General features: G+C 38.3%; 8 protein-coding genes across 8 annotated transcripts; 3 read left to right on the top strand and 5 right to left on the bottom strand.

The window, feature by feature from the left end:
- Window positions 1-425: 425 nt before the first annotated feature.
- Window positions 426-1,970, bottom strand: DHH1 (DExD/H-box ATP-dependent RNA helicase DHH1; the record flags this gene model as incomplete). Its single annotated transcript, XM_452942.1, has 1 exon — window positions 426-1,970. One exon carries the CDS (start codon window positions 1,968-1,970, stop codon window positions 426-428), a length of 1,545 nt encoding a protein of 514 aa, XP_452942.1.
- Window positions 1,971-2,929: 959 nt separating this feature from the next.
- On the top strand, window positions 2,930-4,444 carry STE7 (mitogen-activated protein kinase kinase STE7; the record flags this gene model as incomplete). Its single annotated transcript, XM_452941.1, has 1 exon — window positions 2,930-4,444. One exon carries the CDS (start codon window positions 2,930-2,932, stop codon window positions 4,442-4,444), a length of 1,515 nt encoding a protein of 504 aa, XP_452941.1.
- A 184-nt stretch (window positions 4,445-4,628) lies between these two features.
- DMO2 (Dmo2p) lies at window positions 4,629-4,952 on the bottom strand (the record flags this gene model as incomplete). The annotated part of the gene is made up of 1 exon (XM_452940.1): window positions 4,629-4,952. One exon carries the CDS (start codon window positions 4,950-4,952, stop codon window positions 4,629-4,631), a length of 324 nt encoding a protein of 107 aa, XP_452940.1.
- Window positions 4,953-5,220: 268 nt separating this feature from the next.
- On the top strand, window positions 5,221-6,759 carry CMR1 (Cmr1p; the record flags this gene model as incomplete). Its single annotated transcript, XM_452939.1, has 1 exon — window positions 5,221-6,759. The coding sequence occupies one exon, from the start codon at window positions 5,221-5,223 to the stop codon at window positions 6,757-6,759; it is 1,539 nt and encodes a 512-aa protein (XP_452939.1).
- Window positions 6,760-7,297: 538 nt separating this feature from the next.
- IAT4 (Iat4p) lies at window positions 7,298-8,023 on the bottom strand (the record flags this gene model as incomplete). The annotated part of the gene is made up of 1 exon (XM_452938.1): window positions 7,298-8,023. One exon carries the CDS (start codon window positions 8,021-8,023, stop codon window positions 7,298-7,300), a length of 726 nt encoding a protein of 241 aa, XP_452938.1.
- Window positions 8,024-8,982: 959 nt separating this feature from the next.
- On the bottom strand, window positions 8,983-11,169 carry KLLA0_C16489g (Zn(II)2Cys6 transcription factor domain-containing protein; the record flags this gene model as incomplete). Its single annotated transcript, XM_452937.1, has 1 exon — window positions 8,983-11,169. One exon carries the CDS (start codon window positions 11,167-11,169, stop codon window positions 8,983-8,985), a length of 2,187 nt encoding a protein of 728 aa, XP_452937.1.
- Window positions 11,170-11,799: 630 nt separating this feature from the next.
- On the bottom strand, window positions 11,800-13,623 carry KLLA0_C16467g (alpha-mannosyltransferase; the record flags this gene model as incomplete). The annotated part of the gene is made up of 1 exon (XM_452936.1): window positions 11,800-13,623. The coding sequence occupies one exon, from the start codon at window positions 13,621-13,623 to the stop codon at window positions 11,800-11,802; it is 1,824 nt and encodes a 607-aa protein (XP_452936.1).
- Window positions 13,624-14,315: 692 nt separating this feature from the next.
- KLLA0_C16445g (cyclin family protein) lies at window positions 14,316-15,650 on the top strand (the record flags this gene model as incomplete). Its single annotated transcript, XM_452935.1, has 1 exon — window positions 14,316-15,650. The coding sequence occupies one exon, from the start codon at window positions 14,316-14,318 to the stop codon at window positions 15,648-15,650; it is 1,335 nt and encodes a 444-aa protein (XP_452935.1).
- Between the last annotated feature and the right edge of the window lie 109 nt (window positions 15,651-15,759).

Here is a 15,759-nt window from a genome sequence, read left to right as displayed (position 1 = left end):
AGGAACCTTTAGTGGAATTCGTAGAGATGGTTAGTATTGAAACCCACGATTCATATTAATTCAGGGCAAAAAGAATAAGACCCTATAGAGCAACCAAATAAAGTGTGCTGAAAAAGTGCATTGATTATGATACATTTAGTTATAGTCAATTTTGGTTAATGTACAATCAACATTAGTGAGATTTTTGAAACGCGCAAGGATTGTCGAGTATTTGAAAATATTCAATAGCGTCTAGAGGTACAATATGCGTGGTATGTGGACAAAGCCTAATTTTTTAACAAATACAAAATAATGACAAGAACTGAAATTGGACCTGAATTTCAACTCATAGGATCGACTTGGGTTTTGAGTAGTAAAAGTGGGAAATTAAGATAAAAAAAAAAACTGCTCCGTTAGAAGCAAGCATTAAAACAATGCTTAATTCATTATTGAGGAGCTTGAGTGTATTGTTGTTGTGGGAAGCCTTTTGATGGGAAAGGTTGAGGTGGATAAGCCTGTTGTTGGTAGTTTTGCGGCATTAGAGGCTGACCATATTGCTGTTGTTGTTGGTTTGGGAATTGTTGATATTGTTGTTGTTGTTGTTGCTGTTGTTGTTGCTGTTGCTGCTGAGGAGGAGCATGGAATTGCACTTGAGTTTGTTGAGGAGGCAACGGTTCAGCATTTGCAGGTTGTTGGGGAGCATTTGCAGTGATTGGCAGGGATTCCAAAGGGAATGGGATTGGGACTGCGGAACTATCTTCCGCAACGTACAAGGATTTATCAATTTGAGATGGGATAGGAGCAATTTCGGTGTTTAATTCTTGCTCGATCTTGTACAAGTTGAATCTATCGTTCCAGTTAATCAAGTTGATAGCCAAACCCAAGTGACCGAACCTACCAGATCTACCAATACGATGCAAATAAGTTTCGGCAGTCTTTGGGAAATCGAAGTTAATGACCACATTAACGGCTTGAATATCGATACCACGAGTTAACAAATCGGAACAAACCAACGTACGAACTTTACCTTGGCGGAATTCATGGAAGACTTTGTTTCTTTCGGATTGTTTCATTCTAGCATGTGAGTAGTAACAAGAAAATCCTAATTCAGTAATTTTTTTAGCCAAAAGTTCGACACGGTTAGTAGAATTACAAAAGATAATTGCTTGGTTGATTTGCAATTTACTGAACAAAGTGTTCAAGCAATGAAGTTTTTGTTTTTCTTCCACGAATGCATAAAATTGTGATATACCCTTTAGTGTCAATTCATCCATCAAATTAATCTCATGAGGGTTTTTCAAATGCTTCACCATGAACTCTTTCACGGTGACTGGGAAAGTCGCACTGAACAAAAGCAGTTGACGACGTTCTGGTAAGAACCCAAGTATTTGTTCCGCCAACACTTTAAAGTCACGACTTAACATCTTATCCGCTTCATCCATAATGAACAAATGACATTCGCTCAAATCTGTCACTCTTCTTGATGCCAAATCTAGCACTCTACCGGGCGTACCCACCAAAATGTGTACAGGTTCATTTAATCTCATGATGTCATCTCTCAAATTCGTACCACCAGTGGTAACCATACAAGAGATACCACAGTGTTTCCCTAGCGTGCGCACCACTTGTGATGTTTGCAAAGCCAACTCTCTTGTAGGAACCATAATCAATGCTTGAATTTTGTTCAACTTGGGCTTCACTTTTTCCAAAGTTGGTATAACGAACGCTGCCGTCTTACCAGTACCGTTCTTGGCACGCGCTAATATATCCTTCCCGGCAATGGCAACGGGAATAGCTTCTTCTTGGATTGGGGAAGGCTTCTCAAACCCTGCTTCAAATATACCCATCAAAAGTTCTCTTTTCAAATAGAAATCTTCAAACGAACGACCCTTCGTGTTCAACACATCATCAGTCTGAGGCCTCGTATCCTTTTTAGGAATATTCAACTGGGTCTTCCAGTCGTTATTACTTTCGCTTGTATCGCTGCCCATATTATCAATTATCTTTAATATTCTTTGCAGATAAAGTTAAACCTTCTTAAATAAAGCTTCAATGAATTAGTCAATTAATAAAATTAGTCAATTAGTGTATATCCGGAAACTATGCTGTTGCTAATATCACAGAGTAGAATGTATAAATACTATACCTATGACCATAATACACATGTTATACTTTTATTTCCTCTTGTGCCTCTGTAATAATTGTTCAAATTAATTCTAAACTTCATAATTTTTTCTTCTTTCCAGAGTGGAGGGAAGAGCAATGTTACCCTACTGAAGCAATTACAAGTGCGGGTAACGGATATCACCCTTTTCACAAAATCCGAATTGTCACGTGATAAGAAAAGTGAAGACATGTCCGGGTAACAAATATGCCAAGGGCTAAGCTCAGCACCGTGAGGCTTCTCTATCACTTGTAGCGATAAGGTACGATGCAGTGCGAATAATGGGAATGCCTAGACAAAAATATATATAGATGTATCAGCGCATATGAGCGTACGTTGAAATGAGAATGCTCGAGGCAACTAGGCATTCCCATTACGTTCAATAGCAGAAGTGACTTCCTTTCATTTTCTTGTTCTATTCGTGGTTCCGTTGAGGACCACACTAATTTATCATGCACCGTATAAATAAAAAGTAGCGTAATAATTAAGTAATGATAAAGAAAGCCTATACAAGGCTAAGCAGTAACTCAGAAGAAGAAAGAGACGATTACTGAGGCAGCAAGGAGTGTTGCAAAGAGCCAACGTGTGTTGTTTTTTGGAACCTGGTGGGGTCTTTCTATTAGGGTTTCTAGTTGCATTTTAATTTTTGTCTCATTTTACAATCATCTGAGCCTGTAAGTTTGGCTTTGGTATTAATATCTATTATTGATCGTAAAACTTTAATATCTCCAAAGAGAAGAGGCGCAGAAAGTGGTGAACATTGAGGTCAGATTGACTTAAAAGCATATGATTACACGTACCCAAAACGGCTCGATGTTATTGAATCGAATAAACCATGAACCGTCGAATGATAGTGCAGAGGGATCGTGCAATAGTTTGTTCAAACCGAAGACTTTGAAACGGAAGAATTTGAAGCATTTGACTCTAGAATCATCATGTTCATCATCATCTTCCTCTCCTGACGAAATACCGAAAGGTTTTAGTAATGGAAATGGTCCAACACTCAGTTTGATGTTGGAGAAGCTTCCGGTCCGTGAGGAAATAAGTCCAATTAGCAGAGACACTTCATTCCAGACGGTTTCATTCCTTCAAGGGAGTTCTAGTACATCAGATATATCTTCCATTGTCAGCGGGACTACACCAACCACAAGAGATGCTCCAATGTCACTTACTCCTACAGGAGTCAGTATGATGCAACAGGAGACAGATGAAACGGCCACATTGACTACTCAGATTGCTCGACTTTCTTTAACCCCAGAGAACGGAATTCAACTCGAAAACCTTGTACGATTGAGCAAGATTGGAGCGGGAAATTCGGGTACTGTGGTGAAGACTTTGCATGTACCTGATTCTAGAATCATAGCTAAGAAAACTATACCAGTAGAGAATAAGGAAGTGCTGAAAAATCAACTTGTTAGAGAACTAACCATCATGAAAAATGTTTCAGCCCATGATAACATTGTTGGTTTCTACGGTGCATTTTACAATCCATCCACCACTAACGAAATAGTGATTCTTATGGAATATATGGATTGTGGCTCGTTAGATAAGATTTTGTCAGTTTACAGATCTGATTGCCATAGGAAAAACGTTTCTATATCGTGCAAGACATCGTGGTTCAACGAAATGCCTCTCTCAAGGATCTCCTTTTGTGTTTTAAATGGACTTATCTATCTTTATGACTGCTATAAAATCATTCACAGGGACATCAAACCGTCCAATATATTGATAAACTCGAAGGGAGACGTAAAGATCTGCGATTTTGGTGTCTCTACTACTCTAATTAACTCTCTTGCGGATACCTTTGTCGGAACCTCCACTTACATGTCACCTGAACGTATCCAAGGTGGCAGATATACTACTAAAGGTGATGTGTGGTCATTAGGTCTTATGATCATCGAGCTCAGTAGTGGTGAGTTCCCACTAGGTGGACATCACGACACACCAGAAGGGATTCTTGATCTTTTACAGAGAATTGTCAATGAACCTGCTCCAAAACTGTCAAAAAATGAACATTACTCCATAGAAATGACAGATTTCGTGAACAGGTGTTGCATTAAGGAGGAGAGAGGACGATCATCTTTGAAAGAATTGATATGTCATGATTTCATCTGTAAGTATAACAACAGAGACACTATTGCAAAAGAATTCAGGCATTGGTGCAAAAAAGTGAAGAAGCGGATCAAAGAGGATAAGATGATAAGAAGAGAAGAGACAGAGAGAAGTAAGATCGAAAAAAGACAATTAGAGAAAGCAGCGTTGGCTGTTACAGCCGCAAGGTCTTCGAGTACAAGGCGATGAAATAAATTAAGAAATTGCACTATATTAGGATAAATTGATGTCCTAGTTTGCATCTCATCTCAATAACGATCATTATTACAGGAACGGACTATGGATCAGTAGCATAAAGAATTTATATACAACTTATTTAGGACTTTCATATAGAATCGGAAATATTCACTAATGTCACTAAATCGAAAAACTATTACCAAACCTTATACTTTTTCTCTTTATTCCATAACCATCCTTCCGTTCCTCTATATATTCCGAAGGCAATCAAGGCTCCACCGAATAATCTTGCTGAAGATACCCACCATTTTGGATTCAGTTTTGCGAACTGTTCAACGGTTACACCTTTCTTCTTTTCAGCTTCACCGTATTGGAACGGTTTACCGCTGGCTAGATACCCACCAAATCCCAATGAGAATGCGGTTGCCATTATTTGACATGGAATACAATCTCTTGTCTCTTCATCTGTTAGATCCCTTTGTGCTGGTGGATTAAATAAACTTGTGATATTACTCGACATATTGATTTCTATGACTGTAGCTATAGTCCGAGAATGATATAGGATATCCGGTTCTTATCAGCTACCTGTGAAAGTGAAAGCTCAGTAGTATGATTATCTAGTTCTTCTTTGTTGAAAAGTCATGTCATCGTATCTCATGGATTTCAATATTGCAAAACGAAATTGCAATCAGACATCAAAAGATTTAGCCCATACACGCGTTTTGATTAAAGGATAAGTCATTGAAAATGACCAAAGGTAATCAAAGGTGCCCAAACCGCGTTCAGCAATGGGAGAATTGACTGAATTTCAGAAGAAGCGACTGGAGAATATCAAAAGAAATAATGATCTATTAAAGAAATTGAATTTGAATAACGTCTCTTCACAGATTAAACGCGAAGCTGGCGTTGAAGATGAGCATCTAGATAGAAAACGTAAGAAAAAGGCAGGTAGCGCTAAGAAGGCTGTCAAAAAAGAACCCAAACCAGCTGCAATTCCAACTAGAAGGTCCAGAAGACTCAGAGGTGAAAATGTTGATGGAAACGGTATTCCCAATGTCAATGACAATCAGCTGCTGAAAATGGGTCAAAGTGATAGTACTCCTGAATTAGAAGCAATTGACGAGTTAAAGAACACAGCACTATCTGGAGATGTAAAACTAAGTGATTTGATTAAATCTGAGAATGAGGAAGAATTGCTAGATAAATTTAAGAGCTTTGCTAACAAAAATTTCTCTTCTGGTGATTTCTTCAAAGAGTTACAGCAACAACAGGTTCCAACACCTGAAATAAAACAACTACAAGAAGATTTTGATCTAAAACTATATGATATATTTCAACCCAATGAAATCAAATTAACTGCAGAACGTATTTCTGCGACTTTTTTCCATCCATCAGTTGACAAGAAACTTGTGATTTGTGGTGACACGGCTGGTAATGTTGGTTTGTGGAACGTTCGTGAAACTCAACCTGAGGATGAATTAGAGGAGCCTGATATTACTAAAGTGAAATTATTTACCAAAAATGTAGGAAGAATTGACACATACGCCACGGATAGCAGTAGGTTACTAGCAGCCTCATACGATGGATATTTAAGATCAATTAATCTACAAGATATGAACAGTGAAGAAATACTAGTGTTAAAGAATGAGTATGATGATCCATTAGGGATAAGTGATTTTCAATTCAACTATAATGATCCGAACGTCTTATTCATGACGACATTGAGCGGCGAATTCACTACGTTTGACGTTCGTACCAAACCAACAGAAATTAATTTGAAAAGATTGTCAGACAAAAAAATCGGTTCCTTCAGCATAAACCCTAAGCGGCCCTATGAAATAGCGACCGGATCATTAGATAGAACACTTAAAATATGGGATACAAGAAAAATTGTCAATAAACCAGAGTGGTCACAATACGAAGACTTCGCATCCCATGAAATTGTTGCTACATATGATTCTAGATTAAGTGTCTCCGCAGTATCATATTCTCCGATGGATGAAACATTAGTTTGCAATGGATACGATGACACAATTAGATTATTTGATGTCAGTGGAACACTTCCGGAAGATCTTCAACCAAAACTAACATTAAAACATAATTGTCAAACTGGAAGATGGACAAGTATATTGAAGGCAAGATTCAAGCTTAACATGGACGTTTTTGCTATTGCCAACATGAAAAGAGCAATTGATATATATACTAGCTCAGGTGTTCAACTTGCCCATCTACCGACAGCAACCGTTCCAGCAGTTATCAGCTGGCATCCGACACAGAATTGGGTAGTTGGCGGAAATTCAAGCGGTAAAGCCTTCTTGTTCACTTAATGATCAACGGAATCAGAAGATATAAAAGGACAGTAACGATGAAAAGCTACTTGTACGTTTTTGAGTGTATATATTTTGAGTTTAATTATCATTGATAATAACTAATGCTAAATATCGTTCTTTCTAAAGCGAGGAAAAACGAGTTAGTGTTAGGAGTTATTCGTATAATTTGTTCTGTTTTAATCGTAGTTGAAAAGAAATAGGATATCAGCTCGTTGATAAGCTATTACTTCAATAATATGATAGTGAAATCAAAGATACTATTGAAGTAAATGAGTCAACAATAACCCAGTTGACAGGAAAAAAACTTCGAATCGTAATAACATCCATATGAGAGAATGAGGGGGTAATGCTATGCTAAAGGGGATTCTATCAAAAAAAAGAGCTCTTTAGTTGAGACTGCACGAATGCATTTAGAATGTAAATCATGTTATCAGAATCAAGAGTCTCATTTTTTGTTTGTAAAAGAGCGATGAAACGCGATAAGAGAAAGGGTAAGGCAAAGAAGTAGGTATACCTGATCGACAAATATGACGGTTCATGGTAGGGCACCTGGGATCTCATCCTTATAATAGATCATCAAGTGTCCTTTGAAACCTTCACCGTTAGGATCATAATTACCCTTGGAATCGACCTCGTTTTGACCGAAGTAGAAGTCCAAATAATTTCTGAATCCGAAATACTCGTAAACAGATTTAGCCTTATCAGATATGGCTTCTAAGACCATAGCACAATTCTCTTCATCTGCCCTCTTCTTGTATGAATCAAATATGGCTCTAACGGAGCCTCTGATTTCAGGATGAGTAAGATCCTTACCAATGATGAACAAATAGTAATAACCAATGCCTGGTGGTAACAACTCCTTTGTTCTGCGACCTAACTGAGTGAAGAAAACGTCATTGAACTTTGGATCATTGGTTTCACTTTGATGGAAATGAGTCTTCGGAGTAGTCCAAACGGCGACTGCGTCAAAATTGTTCGCTTCAACAACTTCTGCACCGAAATCATCGTAAAGATGCAAGAAATATTTCAACATGGAGTTGACTCTTTCCTTACTACATTTGTCGGTGATGGGAACGTTGAAGAATTTCTTCATCAAATAATCGTTAGCTGGAGAGTCCGCAAACGCTTTATCTAAACATTTGCTTGCTTTCTCCAAATCATGCGTTTGATTCAGTGGAATCACGGTTCTAGAATGACGTTCTTTGTTAATCTGCGAAGAAGCCTCTTCTCCGGGCGAAACTGGTGGTGAGATAACACTCATTGTTCAAAAGGCGTACTTTGTAATGTTGTAGTTTGTAATGACGACAATTGAATCCTTTCACTGATATACTACTCATCACCGATGCTAAATTAACAAAAACATGGGAGACGTAAACGGATCAGTTTTAAGGTATAGAAAACGACACTTTATATATATGTGACAAAGCCCGCTTGAAAAGACACTAATCTGGAAATCACAGATTAAGGTTTTTAGATTTATGAAACAAGCTTACAAACTGATGCCTAACAAGTGAAGTAGTCTTAGATACAGCAATCTTCGAACCTTTTCCGTCAAAAAGCTCGCTTATCTTTTTCTCTCTTGTGCATTCTGGTGATTTTGGCTAAGCTGGCTTTTTTTTTTTTTCTTTCCCCGAAATTGAGTCGTCCTGGAAATGCAATCAAACTGTTAAATGCGTAGTTAATCAGACAATACTGAACGAAAAGAAGGCTCGAACAGAAAGTTGCAGTTTTAAGACAGTTCGATGATATAGAATGCAGCATTCGATAATTATAGACCTACCGAGTAAACCTGCCATGGTGCCGCGCGGACGCATCAGTACTTTTAGTGAGGTTGCTCAATTTGTCGATTATTATCGCTTATTATCTGAGGCTTTAATGATTTCGCTACAGATAGGCCGCTTAACAGATATCTTTTAAGGGAGAAGTTCAAGTCACGTGTGACCAAATATTCTTTTTTGTTCAAAATTTGGCTTGTTGATACGGATTCATCTAAGGGGAGGAAAACCGAGCTCTTGAAATGAAAGATTGGAGATTCTGACAGGAACGGGATACCGCATTTGGCAATTACAGGCGACAATGTCATAATGGCAGGCGGATAGTGACTTCCTTTCACAAGGGAATAGATGAAGTGTTGCTTAAGATCAGTGGAACGTGGGTATTGGGATTATAAAGATCACGTGATTTATATGTTTTACATGTTATACATGGGGCTAAACGCACTTATATTACCACTTGGGTGAGATTCTCTCTTACGAACAAAAGGTCAATGTTCTTTTGTTGCCAGATGAGATCTAAGAAATCTGCTATCTTTAGTGCTCCATAGGAATGGATTGTCTCTGAGGCACTCCTTAAGTACTCTTTTATTATCAATCTGTCCTCTTCATCGATGGTGAAAGCGCCGATGATCAACAATGACCAAAGCAAGATACATAGTAAGGGACTTCCTTTCTCGACATTGCATAAACTCTTTATAGTATATTTGACAACGCCTTGGATCTCGAAATCTTCCAATTGGAATTCGGTGAATCTAAGTATCTTGCTGAGTAGTAAATAGCACGCTTTACTGATAATTGAGCCGCAGAGTAGACTTGGCCTATAAGTAGCGTATTTCTTTGGGTCGTTTTTCACCTCAGCTGGGAGCGAGGGCGGTGTGTAATATAAACACTCTTCGAGTAACCGTTTCCCTCTTTCAATCCATTCAGTTTCTCTTAAAGGTAATCGAAGTCTGCTAAGATATGAGACCTTTGCCAACATTTCAAATGCTTCGACGCTAGACCCTAATATCGGATTATTTATCCAATTGACATCGCATCCATCAAATAACGGTGATTTCAAAAGCTTTGTCAATTCATAGAAGTTCTTGCTAAACGGCGAAGGTAGCTTCGATAAATCCCTTGTCACCAATAAGGAAACTGTGTAGTTGTACATGAAACTTTCGATCAACATCCTATCCGTAGCTGTTGATCCTTGAGTTTTAATTAAATTGATCTTCTTTTTAATAATATTGAAGGAATGCGCTAAATTATCAACACACCTATCGCTCATCGAGGTACCAGACCCCTTTCTGAATTTGTCAGTGAGACAAAGAAGTTGAAAGCATGCAAATGCCCATGTTTCATCACCTTTTATTGTCTTGTCATTTGTCATGGTTTTCAATTTGTTTCGACTTTTCTGATATAAACGTTCGGCAACCTCAGTGTATTGTTGAGGCTGACACCATTCCAAGAAGGTTGCACCACAGCAGAGGAACACGTCTTTCACTACAGGGTGTTGCTTAATGAGTGGTAAAAATGTTTCAGTTGTTGTTAACTGAGGTAACGTATGCTGAGGACCGATTGCTGGGAAAAAATAGTGAACGCATGTAAAGTATAATAGTAATTCCTCGTCGGTGAATTGGTACTTGGAAAGTATATTTGCTACAGATAATAGCTTGTCATCGTCATTTGTTTTAGACCAATCATGGAAACTTTGTAAAAGGTTAACATATATTTCTCCGGTTTGTTCGCTATCTAAGACGTAACAATTACTATCTGCTGCAAATTGAGTCAAAAGCAAGGATCTCTTGGGCCCAGTAGGAGTTTCAATTGATGAAAATTCATCTAATGAAGGTAAAGGTGATATTATATTAAAATTTGGGGTCATTAAAGGTTTCGTGAAGTTCATATCAAACATTTTACCCCAGAAGAAATCTGGATCTGAACCGATTACACTATATTGACTGGAATTAGCTACTTCTCTCAGAACAATGTCAGTTGGCTCTGCAACTGGAATCGCTTCTTCAAGTAAAGCAGTTAGCGGTTCTTCAGACTTTGAGCTTTCATCTGGGCTTTCCTCAGGTTGTGATATTATTGATTTGTCACTTTCTAGTTTTACAAAGTCTCGGCACTTAGTGTCATAAATATAGTTAACAAATTCTATCCCACTGTTGGAGCCACAAACCGAAGAGATACTTAGCTTATCGCCTTTGGAAGGAGCCTGTGGTTTATTTCGTAAATCTTTTCTATTAACAACTTTATCGCTTTTATCAGATGCGAAAGAAGTACTGTCGCTATCTGTTAGTTGACATTTCCCATCTTCTTTTATTTCAAATAACAACTGGACCTTTTTAGGGTTCATCTCCGCATATGGATCTACATTATCCTTCATCGCTTGACGCATCTTCTTAGTCAGTTTTCCATTACCTTCTTTTGGCCAGATGCACGTTAGAAGATTCCTTTTGCACCTGCCACATATCGGATGTTGCTCATCGCATTTCATTCTTTTCAACCTACAGGTAAAGCATCCAGATTTCGATCTCGTCTTCTTCTTTTTCTTCAAATCACTTCCACTGTCATTTAAAGTATCATCTTTGCTGTCACAGTAACTACTATCAGTAGACTCTGAAATTTCATTCTTGACTTCTGCCATCCCTGTTCTAATTCAGTTACGTAAAATGTTGTCTGTTATGCATGAAGCTTTCAAATCTACTATTTGATTTTACAGTGATGCCTTAATTTCTGATTTTCTGTTTCTGGGGAAAGTTCTGGTTCAAAATGCTTCCAACTTATATCCAAAAGTGACACTATAGAGGAGTAAATTGTTGATAATCTGTTCGGTGCTAGTATGATTCACATGGACGAATAGGTTAAGATAATAACCTGGGAGAAACGTTAGACGCTTATGGGCTTTCTTTTGTACTTGTGTTTATATCATATCGTCATTTGATCCTTGAGCGAGGTTGCACTAGATTGATCGCTTAGAATGTCCCAATCGGGTAAGGAGATAAAGTCCAATTATGACAGTAAAAGCTGGAGGCAGAACAAAGAATGACAGATAGGACGAGTAATGAAGTTAGCGCCATCAGGATTGAAGCAGTCTAAGTGCTAATGGTTAGGATATGAAGCGCCAAGCTTCCAGCTACTGTCATAAGTGGCGATGGAGCTCGAATTGAATAAGAACCAGAAAAAAAAGGTGTTACAATATATCCGTCATAATGCTATGGTTTATAACAGTTACAGTTTAATAATTATACATCGGAAATAAATACGCGTTGTATATTCAGTGTCCTCTTTTGATGTCGACACAATGTTTTTCGTTACTTGTAGCTCCCATGTACGATACGTATTCGTCATGTGTTTCATTGAGATGGTTGACTCTGTCCTTAGTGAATTGACAGACTGCTTTGAATTTATCAGTGTCTTCTTTCAGTTTATCTATATAAGCCATCTTCACCGGATTTTCTGAACAGACGATCTTGTTAACAATCTCCCAAAGGAACAATTCCACATCAAATCCTTTAAATGCTGTAGAACTACAAGGATAGGCTCTAAATTGCTTCCCGTCTGAATGCATCAAATTCTTTTCATTGTACAGATTCCATGGATCATATTTATGGTAACTTGCGTGAAGGAATAAGTGTTCACGAGGTTGATCGCCGACTTTACCTAGCATCTTGTCGTAGAAGGTCTTCTTAATATGGTAATCCTCATCAAACGTACCATACTTTTCTTGTTGCCCCTCAATTTCAGTCTTAAGAATATTCCAATATCTGTAATCTTGTTCTGGGTCATGTTGTAACAAACCGGCACCTTGGAACTCGCTTTTACCCTCTCTTGGATCCATATACGCAGCAAAACCAAACGTTTTCTTAACTTGATAGAATGGTTCCTTCAAGATATGTGCAGCCATAGCGAACGTTTCCTTGTCACCTTGCCCTGAAGTTCCTTGCGAAAATAGTTGATAATAGTATTCTGGTCCATACTGGTTGTAGTACAATGCCAAGAGTAACATCTTCAAATGAGTCTTCTTGTTCACGATCATTTGACCAGACTCTGTAGTTGGGTCCGGTAGAGTGCCAAGGAAATCATGCATTGGCACCTTAGCCTTGTTTTCACTTACTGTGTTTTCTAGCTTGTCATAACGAGATACTGGAGATAACTCATCACCTGCATTACGCACACGTTTAGTGAAATCGATCGGAACCTCTGCCAATTGGTAGAATTGTGGAGATGTCATTCTTCTCCAAATATCTGGCCAAATAACCATACCATGATCCCTGAATACGTTATAATCGAACACCTCATCGATGTTTTTCAATGGCATGTTATCGGAATCGATAAGGACAAATTCCTGAAAAGATGAAAGTAACAAGGCTATACCTTTCACCTGATAAGATTTCACACTCAAGTTTGCCAATAGCGAGGTTGGTAATCTATCCTTGAAATAAATACATCTAGCGTTAAATTGCAAGATCGATTCACAAAACTCGGTCTCGGGTTCGTCATCTGGAGGAATGACAACTTCAATCGGTAGTTTACTGCCACTTCTTCTCACCATATTGATCATCAAATATGAAAGCAATGAGTACCTACGTCCACCCACGGTAACAATCCCTCTCTTAGTTGCATAGATTTGTTCCAACTGACTTGCACTTGTATCAACTGTACTCAAGTATTTAACAAATTTCTCATGGCCATTCTTCAAAGAGTTATAGTTACTCTCGGGTAATTGCAAACATTTGGCCAAATTATCATAACTTAACCTCTCATCACGACCATTGGAATCGAATCCAACGTCCCCCATATCACACTCTTTAGCCTTAATATCACCCCAACCAAATTCTCTCTTCATTGGAGCTGCACCTTCCAACTGCGCAAATAATGTCTTGAAAAACTCATCACTAGCATCTGTTCTGTCAAGCTTTGGTGCGCTTGGTAAACTGCTCTGCGAATCAGGCCTGCTTGTATCTAATGCACCGTGGTATGTATCGACGATATAATTCTTTGTCGGTTCATGAAAGAAAACGGTGACATTAAGAACGACTACTATCAGTACCACCAAGAACAGCCTTCTAATGGCAGCTCTGGGCCTATAGATACCCATTGTCAATGATTTTTTATCTTACTAGAAGCTCAAAACGTTGGAACCTAACCAGCAAGCAATCCAGCAACAGAGTATACAACTAATCACCTCCTGTGAACTTGCAAGTATATCAATATTGATAATTGATTCCATCCACGGGCAGACCATGCATACTGAGCCAGCTTAAAGCTCTAATTTTCCAAAATTCCATTCTTAGCTCTTCTTCTCTATAACGTAATTGACGACACGCCAAAAATGGGTCCAACACGCGTCGTGTAACATGATAAAAAGAGAATTCCCAAACAAGTAATTATATCCAGAAAAGGAAATATTGCCCAAAAGAGTTTTTGTATGGTGAACCTTTTTTTTTTATTTTTTTGTGTTTACACTTTTCCTCGATTTGAACATTTTTCTCTTTTAAAGATTTCATCAGGAAAACTTCACTCTTCATACATAATATATCAAATTTGGAGGATACAAATAAGTTTTGGATTCTCTGCTAGAGGTCGTATCGTTATGTTATAGAGCCATTGTACCTTTATATCGGTTCGATTTAGTTTGGTATAACATCGAGTTTTCTACTTTTCTTCTGAATTCATATTTAGTTACTAAGGAAGGGATATTCATCCAGGAATTGAATACTTGGCTTTGAATAAAGATTTGTGCTTATTGTGTTCTTTTTTTAATTGTTCTTCAGTCCGCGTCTTTGATTGATGATGCAAATGCAGCAAAGGGTAGCACTTGGTGATGTTACTTCACAGATTAACAATAGGGCCAATCGGTTTAGTGTTGACGGTGACAGCAAGAAAGCGTTTGTTGATGCTGGATTCTTGAAGGAGAAAAGGGTAAAGAATGCGAAGGAGAATGATTTGTTTAGTGGTCATGACGATGATTTAGTAGTAGCACGGGCTCAAAAACTACGAGAACAGACTCTTGTTTCTTCTGTGAGTACTGAGAGTATACGGTCGCAACAATTGTCTAGCAATAGTAACGAAACAGTACAACACCATTTGATTGAGGTTGAAGCAGATGATGAGGATGATGCGGAGACTGATAGTGAGGCACTAGCTTTTAAAGAAGATGAAGAAGCAGAAACAGGCGGAGATATAAGTGAGGAAATGGAAGACGTAGATGAAAGTTTTACGCCGTTAGTGCCGGTGGTAACGGAACATTCAGAGAGGTTATATCAATATGTGTATGAGAGGTTACACCGTGAGGAGCCTGACCCTAACGATGAGGACACATGGGACCCTGTTATGGTATCGGAATATACCATTGAAATTTTTGAACATTTGAAGTTTTTGGAGAGGAAATTTTCGCCGAATCCCAGGTATATCGAACATCAACCGGAACTAACGTGGAAATACAGATCAACGTTGATCGATTGGATTGTTCAAGTCCACGATAGGTTCCAGTTGTTACCTGAGACGTTATTTTTAACGGTAAACATTATCGATAGGTTTTTATCAAAGAAACAAGTCACTTTGAACAGGTTGCAATTAGTCGGTGCAGCAGCTCTATTCATTGCTTCCAAATACGAGGAGATCAACTGTCCAACTTTGAAAGATATGCTGTATATGCTGGACAATGCATACACTAGAGAAGAGATTCTAAGGGCAGAAAGATTCATGATCAATACGTTAAATTTCGAATTTGGATGGCCAGGTCCAATGTCATTTTTAAGAAGAGTTAGTAAAGCGGATGATTATGAATACGATACAAGAACCGTGGCTAAATATTTATTGGAAACTTCCATAATGGAGCCAGAAATAATAGCAGCGCCACCATCTTGGCTTGCTGCAGGTGCATATTACTTGAGTAAAATCATTATCGGACTCACAGGTTGGTCTGACGAACACATATATTATTCCGGTTACACAGAAGAGCAATTAATACCGTTGGCAACAATGATTTTGGATTCATGCAGACATGCAACAGAACGTCACAAAGCAATATTCGATAAGTACTCGAGGAGTCGCCATAGGAAATCTGCTTTTGTAGTAGCGAAGTGGATTTCAATGGCCGAGAGTCGGTTGGAACAGAAATAAATTCGACAAAAAGAGAGCGGCTAATCATTACTCATACGCCTTCCCGACACATCTAGATAGTACTTAACTCAAAGAAAGCAAAGAAAAAGTGTCAATTCACTTCTTTATC

The sequence above is a fragment of the Kluyveromyces lactis genome, assembly GCF_000002515.2.
Source record: "Kluyveromyces lactis strain NRRL Y-1140 chromosome C complete sequence".
Lineage (NCBI taxonomy): Eukaryota > Fungi > Ascomycota > Saccharomycetes > Saccharomycetales > Saccharomycetaceae > Kluyveromyces > Kluyveromyces lactis.
The sequence above is the reverse complement of the archived record's forward strand: the minus strand, read 5'-3'. Positions and strand labels throughout refer to the sequence as shown.